The sequence below is a fragment of the Saccostrea cucullata genome, unplaced genomic scaffold, assembly GCF_032062105.1.
Source record: "Saccostrea cucullata isolate Sc308-1 unplaced genomic scaffold, CSIRO_AGI_Scuc_v1 ctg41, whole genome shotgun sequence".
Classification (NCBI taxonomy): domain Eukaryota; kingdom Metazoa; phylum Mollusca; class Bivalvia; order Ostreida; family Ostreidae; genus Saccostrea; species Saccostrea cuccullata.
The window spans coordinates 414620-423276 of NW_026930623.1; the positions used below are offsets into that span (position 1 = coordinate 414620).

General features: G+C 31.3%; 1 protein-coding gene across 2 annotated transcripts; it reads left to right on the forward strand.

The window, feature by feature from the left end:
* The first annotated feature begins 6243 nt into the window (after positions 1 to 6243).
* On the forward strand, positions 6244 to 8191 carry LOC134229337 (NF-kappa-B inhibitor alpha-like). Of its 2 annotated transcripts, none has more exons than XM_062711075.1 (2): positions 6244 to 6333; positions 6803 to 8191. In XM_062711075.1, the coding sequence occupies exon 2, from the start codon at positions 6816 to 6818 to the stop codon at positions 7770 to 7772; it is 957 nt and encodes a 318-aa protein (XP_062567059.1). In that variant the 5' UTR covers positions 6244 to 6333; positions 6803 to 6815; the 3' UTR covers positions 7773 to 8191. The 2 variants fall into 2 exon arrangements, with proteins under 2 accessions (XP_062567059.1, XP_062567057.1); XM_062711073.1 differs by lacking the exon at positions 6244 to 6333 and adding an exon at positions 6361 to 6418.
* Positions 8192 to 8657: the final 466 nt, after the last annotated feature.

Sequence of the window (8657 nt, forward strand, 5' to 3'; positions counted from 1 at the left end):
CTGTAAATAAAAAGACACTGAGTTTATTTTACTTGACCCTATTAGCAGTAATTCTTTGTACCATGACAGTATTTTAGACAGTATAAATAAATGGTCAAATAATTTGTGCCTTAAAAAAATTGTAGTGAGCAAACAGCATGAAGCACTGCTTGTGAAATGAGCTCTCTATAGACTTATAATATGTTTAAGATTCATAAACACTCTGCTCACTCAAATAAAATGTTGATGTTGACTTAATGATCTTCCAAAAGAAATGTATAAGTATTTAAACACAAACAATAATAGCATAGCTTGCGGGGAAAAATTGGACAAAAAAGACACTTCAATTTGACAAATTTCTAAAGGAATAATAGACATTCATGTCATTTAAGTTATCTCTCTTATCAGAGTATCAAGGAACCTTAAGAAAAAAGAAAATCTGGAATAAAATTTGCACATTTGCTAGAGTAACTTTTTGAAAATTTCTCTGGGAATTCTTTTGCTTCCATTATTCCATGCAATAATAGTGGATACAACAGGCCTGAATTTATCCTGAAGATATAGTCTGTGCAAATAGACATTAAAAAATACGCAAAAAATAATTGCATTTATTCTACAACACCTTTTGTTAAAAATTGCATTATTTTATATATACATTCTGGAAATGAAACTAACAAGTCATGTGACATCACATTAAAGATTGGTTTGGGTTGTTTGTTTTTTTTTTTTTTGCAGTTTGAAGAGGTAGATTAAGGTTACAAATACAAGTATAAAATATTCTATAAAAGTTTTTTGGCAGTACAAAGGTCACAGTCATAAAAATATTATTATAAAGCTTGAGGAATTGAATCTCTGATGTCTGTTTCTCAGTAAATATCAATTGTCACCCTAAATGTCACAAGTTGGCAGATTTAAAACGGCATGAATTCGAAGGACACAGTATAAATTCTTAAACAGAATGTACTGGTACTGGGCGAATTTCAAGCAGGGCAAATTTGTAAGCAAGCGTAAAAGGGCAAAAATAACATGGGACGAAAGTAACCCGGTATACAGTATATAGAACTGCACAATTTTCCCCAATCATGAGTAATATACAGTTGATTGGTCAGAGTGATGCTATGGAAAGACAGATAACTCTAAAAGTACACATGCATATATGAGATGGTGATTTTAAGTTTAAATTCATTTTCTCTCTCATCTCTGCAGTGAAATTTTGAGATTTTCCCCTAAATATTCTGAAGGTGTGAAAAACTAGTAAAAAAAATATTCTTGCATTTCTTTTCTTTGAACTCAATAAACATGCATCATTGATTCCAAGTGTTGAAAGTTTGAAACTTTAAATTATCATAATACATGTATGGCATCATGAATATGAATAAAAATTCATCAAGCATACAAATACATATTTTTGGCAAGTGTCAAGTGCTTAAAAACTTCATGATGTTCAGTATGTACAAGTATTTTACTAAATCGATTTCTGTACAAATCTTTTATGGATTTCACCCAAATCACCTTTTAGAAACCACCTTTCAGCAAAAAACCACTGAGAGTAAGTTTTTAAAATTTTGTTCTTTCTCAGACAATCCACCAAAAGCACTTTTAACTAAATGGAAGTAAAAGTAAACAAACCAGAAGAATTCTATATTTAGATTACTTTCAGATTCAAATGTCAACTCCTCCTTAATGCTTGTGATAGATATATTTTAAAGCATTTCACACAAAAATTAATTAAAAAATTCAAAAAATGCAAAATACTTTCAAATTTTCATCTTAATCCTTAGGAAAAGTGGCAATTTTGATGTGTTTTAATGAGAAATATTAAAACTTTTATCTCAATAGCAAGCACAGCGAGTTTAGCAAATGCATGTAAAGCAACGGTCACACTGTGTCACAGTCTGCTTACCACAACTGCACGGACGACAATATATGCCTGAATTTTCTGGATTATAGTATTTTCATTTATACAAAACGAGATTGCCACTTTTCCTAAGGATTAAGAATAAAATTAAATTTGTGAGAGTGCAAGGATATGTCAATGAAAACAGGAAAATTTGAAACATTTCAGGTTTCCCTGTGATAGAAATAAAGTGCAACTTAAATACAACATCACACTGTGTGACAATGCCTGGGCGATAATTTGGACACATTGCTCATTGATCAAAATGAAATGACAGGAAAATTTCAGTACATTTCAGGTTTCCCTTGGTAGTGCAACTTAAATACAACATCATGTGACATCAGTCTGAGAGTCTAGACGCACCAAATGTCACTTACGGTTTGATGAGCCCGAACTGAATAAGTATCTGCCCTCGCCCTAATGGTCACACCGTCAATATACTAATTATGATCTTCAAAAATACAACATACAGATCTCGACATTACCATGACAACAGAACAGAAAATGACAGGACTTGAACACACATCTCTGTCAAGTAGCCCAATATGAATTAATTTTGCCATATGCCAAAAAAATAAAACACTGATCCAAAGGACCTACTCCCTCCACATCCCTGAAAACATATTATTTACTGATTGGGGATATACATGTACATGTAATTATCACTATATTCTTAATCATCATTATTTAAAAAAAATTATCTGTCATTTATGTTGTTGAACAGATCAATATAGTACATGTACCTCGATCAGCTGCTGATATCAACAGATATTTAAATTATAGTAATTGAGGTCCATTTTCTCTAAGATTAAGAATCACTATCAGGTCCAGCACAATACCCTGATAAAGGTATATAGCAGTGGCGGATCAAGAACTTCATGTGGGGGCCAGGTTTTGAGGCCCAAAGGGCCGAAGGGGGAGGGTATGGGAGGGGGTGTCCCCCTCCTATAAGTAGGAGTTCAGGGGGTCTCCCACCAAGAAAATTTTGTTTTAAATGGCTATATTATATAAATGGTGTGTTTTCAAGCATTTTGGACTACTTTTTGTAGCCTTTTTAAAACAAATATTTTTAAAGAATTTGGAAAAATAAAATGTTTCAAATCAATAAATATTTAACTTTAACATAAGACATCAGAATTTTCTTTGGAAAAAGTGTTAAATTTGACAATTTTAGGAATACAAGCAGCTGACTTCAAGTTATCTTCACTTCAATTATTAGTATGTCAAGCTGACTTCTATATTTAAGATACAATTGATGTAAAATTTTAAACACTTTAAGGTAGTCCGATCTTCAGGTTTATAAAATTAGCAGTTAGGTAATCAAAAACACACTTATACTTATTTGGTATTTTTTGTCTTTTATTTCCGCCATGTTTTCTATAATACATAGTGTAAAAGGGTTTTGCTATCATTGCAAGACATGTACACCACAAATCACTTCTTATTTCATAATATGCTAATAAGCTTTGGTATCTAAGGCTGCATGGATTCAAGAAAATCTTATTTCTCTAAAACTGTATCATTTTTTTCCTTTTATAGGGTACAAATGTCAACTTTTGTAAGACCATTTCTAAGACTTCCAAAAACCTTGAATCATATAAAGATGAATAAAATTAAAATTGTTGCACGAAAAAGAAAAATTTTCAAACTTCATTTTGAAATTAATGAAAATCAAATTAAATATTAATTTTTGGAGTTATCCTTCCTGGCTGAGGATCAGATATCCTTAAAAATTGAATTCTTTGTAGAATCCCTAACTAGTGCTCCTCAAGAGTATACTGTCAATATGATTTGCTAAGCCAATCTGATTTTGAAAAATTGTATATTTAATTTAATTTTTGTAAAATGGTAAAAAAAAAACAATAATAGTTTATTCACAATTTCCCATAGTCAAAAAAAAGAGAGCATTTTATCAGGATAAAAGAATGCTTGCAAGAATATTACTGAGCAGCACCATAACTATGCAGTTTTCTGTTGTTGGTACTTACAACATGTACTGTATAGTGTGTGCATGACCTTGTGACTTCACTAGATGCAATGACTACCCTGATCTATCTCTGTTGATTACCTGTGTATTGTGTGCATTCAAGCGGAAAGTGATTTCCTGTTATGTACATCGCTGCATTTCATTTCCAGAAATATGCATAGCATTTCCGACATTTTTTTTATTTCATTTCCGACATTTTTTGTTTTCATTTCCGACATAATTTATTTTTCATTTCCGGAATTTGCGGCAAATCAATGTTTTCTAATTAAAAGAAAATGGAATTTTAAAAGTATTAATGCCAAAATATAAATAAAATATTTAAAAAAAAACATCTATACATATATGCTTAAATGTTGCACTAAGTCTAGGTAAAAGAGTCTAATGAGCATAAAACTTTTTCACCAAATTTAATGTGCACTAAATTAAATGTCAGTGACAGCACCATACTTATGTTCAAGTCACTGATAGATTTACAAAATTGGATTTCAATGATTTATTTATGATTTATTTTTCTTTAAATTTTTCAAAAGCAAAGTTATCAAATTTGTTACTATATGTACTACTTATATATTTGAAAAATGTCGAAAATGAACACAAAAAAATGTCGGAAATGAAAAGTTGATAATTACCAAAAATTCCGAAAATTAAATGCAGCCATGTAGATGATGTGTAGGGTGTGTTTATTAGAGTCTTATCAATACAATAAAATGATAAAATAACACTTGTAAAAAAAAAAAAATCAATAAGTGGGGGGTGGGGGCCTGAACCCCAAACCCTCTTGAATCTGCCACTGTATAGCTTGATAAAGCTATATAGCTTGATTAAGGTACAGCTGTATTACCAATACCTTGATCAAGGTATTCTATGTAATGAAAATACGAAAAAAAATTAAAAAAAGATAAATACTCAAAGTCGAGCTCTGAGTTGTTGTCAATAAATTCAATCTTGCATGTTAAGTACTCAAACACAAAGAATTCAGTGTACAAGCATGTCGTGTGAGGAGACTTTCTTTTATGCTGTCTTTTGATACCTGAGTATTTTACATGCATGAGTGAACTCGACTTTGAGTATTTATTTTTTTTAGATTTTTTTTCGTTCTTTCATTTCATAAAATATCTTGATCAAGGTATTTGTAATACATTGATCAAGCTATTTAGCTTTATCAAGCTACTGTATATGCCTTTATCAGGTACCTGCCTATATGATATCAAGTTATTCTGCATGCTTATTTACTATTTAAAATAAGCTTAACATTTGGTATATATTTTAATAAAAATAGTATGGGGAACACTATCAGTCCAGTCCAATACGAAAAATCGTAATATTACAGAATATCGTAATATTATTCTTACATTACTATTTTTCGTAATATAGTTAAATTACGAAAACTCGTAATATAGCATGTTGTGAGAGACTATATTACGAGTTTTCGTAATGTAAGACAAATTAAGCATTGAAAAAAACTGAATGATGTGAAGGAAAGTATGACGTCAGATATACATTATGCCCCCATGGTACTAGTATCACGTGGTCATTTTGGTCAGTGACGTCTATCGAAAAGTATGAAAATGCAAGAAGAAAATAACAATAGTAATGGGTGAGTGAAAATTTTGTATTATTATTCTTATATAAGAATTTTCCCAGGGATGGGAACAATTTTCCATAAAACTTCAATGTATCCTAAAACTTGTCATAGTGTTCTATAATCCCCGAATTCCCTATATTTTTCCCGAAGTCTACCCTAAAAATCAGACCCTCATCTCCAACAACGAGATGTTATGGGATATAACTTGTACAACTTTCACTAGGCTCTGACTCTGCATGCACTTGGTTCAAATGCATCAAAACAAAGAAAAAGCATGCATATCCACGATGATTTGATGAAACCAGAGACGTATAATCTCTCATGAAACATAACAAGCAGGTTGTATCAGAAAAAAGGGAAGTAAATCTTAGAAGAGTTAGAAATTGCTTATATTACGAATTTTAGTAATATTACGATTTTTCGTATTGGACTGGACTGACTATCACACGTAAGGAATACAAATAGTCAAACAAATCCGTCTATTTACCATGAAAATCCTAGTAAACCTACTAAACGGTAAATCAAGTCTGTAAGCTGCACTTCAAATAGGAAACTCCTCAGTGAAAGTAAAAGAGAAAATAAATACGGAAAGAGACGAATATTCCAAAAAAAAAAAATAATAAAAAAAAAAAAAAAAACGCAGTATGTCAGTTTTTAAAAATCAACCCAAATACATTAAAATTGCTTTGTAAAATATGTCGAACAATTTATAAACAAACTTTGTAAAGTTTATTTTTACTCAACAATTATTCTTGCTAAAAATTTAAATCAATCCCTCACTTCAGTTCTAAAAATAGGACTTATTGGGGATTCCCAAAAACCTAATTAAAGTGCCTTACAACAATTTTTTCCCCGACTTTCTACTGGTATACGGTACATATATAAGTGAGTATTTTTTTTTATTTTACTCAGTGGATCTCTAGAAGCACAAGTTATAGTCCCTATCTTTGCAAACAATGACACGCACAAGGTAAAGTGAACATCATTTTATTTATGATGACCTAGATATCTGCAATTATTTTACATGTAGATTTATGCAAGCTATTTCACTTCCTTGCATTTTCATTTCGTGTTCTAAGAAAGAAGGGAGTTTATTCCCTCAATTGCAGAATAGTAGTGTAAATGCATCGAAGTTATTGAATAAAGGACCTGTAACACATTTGGCTTGGATATTAATTAGAACTTCGAATTCATCATAAAAATAAAAAAAAATACTGAACAATATAATAAGTAAAAACTCTTTTACTTCATCATCCTTGATAATTTGCCAATTTATTAATAAAGTAGTACTTATTCCGTCAAATTATGCCAAGGTATTTTATTTTAATTTTAACGAAACTTTTCTTTGATTTAGAAAATATCAAGAAATGAATTCAGCAAACACAAAATCCAAAATCCCTGAGGAAAATTTCAACAGCTTGGAAACGGATTGTCCCTTCCAAGTGCAAAGCGCAATTCGCGAAGACTCTGGATTTTTCTCGGAATCATTTAAAGAAAGTTTCAGTCCTGAAAAAGGAGACAAAAGAGGTTCACTGAAGGACATAGCAGAGCTGGAGGAAAACATGGAATGTGTTGATATTAACGACGATAGAGGCGCTCAGGAAATGATGAAGTCTGAGGAAAGCAAGCGCTCTGCAGAACTGGTTATGTCTGTCTTAGAACAGGATAAAGACGGCGATACCCAACTCCATATGGCAATTATTCAGGAAATGGACGACATTGCAATGATTATGATCTATTTAATTTCTAACATTGACCCAGAATTGTTGGATACTCCTAACTTGTTGTTGCAGACACCGTTACACTTAGCAGTTATTATAAGATCTAGAGAGCTGGTTGAACATCTTCTCCAGTCTGGAGCCGATCCAGGGTCACGTGATCTCCAAGGAAATACACCATTACATATCGCTTGTCATTATGGGTATGATGATCTAGTTTCTAGTTTCCTTAGATGTTCTAAGGACAGAAAAAATAAATTCAATTTGATAAAAGGAATAAATGACAGAAACTACGATGGTCAAACATGTCTTCATCTTTCAACATTCCATACGGGTCTTCCTGTTATCAAACTTTTAACGACGTTTGGAGCAGACGTTAACGCACGTGACGGAAAAAGCGGGAAAACAATATTACATTATGCTGCAGATAATGGAAATACAATTTTACTGGATTTCATTTTACAGTTACCAGATGTTGACGTAAATTGTCGGACATATGCTGGTCAGACTCCCTTAGCACTGGCAAGAGGAAGGGGGTATCAGGACATTTTATCAGCTCTGAGGAAATATGGCGGGAAAGAATATGACAATTTTGAGGACACTTGACGATCTTTATTGAAGAGGTTACTGAAATGAAAATATGCATAATTATGATGATTTTTGTTTTGTTTGACTGTTAATCATTTATAATTTATTAATCCTCTCAAATACACTTGAATGTTAGTCATGATATAATGCATGCATCACACTACAATGTAATGCCCTCTTTGTCTATGCAACATGTAGTTCATTCTTTTTTATGCTGAGTCAGCAATTACATTGTACTTGTATTATTAATGCAAAACAGTGAGATCAAATTAAATGTCTCCTTTAAAAACATTTACGTATTTTTGTTAAACCTGAATGATGACAAAGTTGAAATTTTTATACTGTATGCTAATCGTTTCCTACTTGTCTTTGAAAGTGCCATTTGATTCTCTGTGGATATTATAACCAAGATGTTTAAAAATAAAAGTATAAAATGATTTTTTGGGGTAATATTTCACTTTCATTACTTAGGTCACAGGCACCTGACGTTACTTACTTTTCTTTTAATAAAAAAAATATATACACATACCTAATAATATGTTTATTATTAGGTATGTGTGTATTTTTTTATTTAAAGAAAAATAAGTAACGTCAGGTGCCCATGACTTAGGTGTATTGGCCCCTGAAAAAATTGTGTCCATCTAAATTATAACTGATAAAATTAAACAACTTAGCTAATTTATATGTGTGAAAAGAGGCCGGGTTGAAGAACAAACGGATATATATATACAGAATACAAAAATTTATATATTGATGGATATTTCTGATTTTGAATGAAAATGATTTATAAAATCGCTAAAAATTGGGTAGGATTTCTTTGGTGTTCAAATTTGGGGTTGTGTCATAATGGCCCCTGAAAAATTGTGTCATCTAAATTATAACTGATAAAATAAAACAACTTAG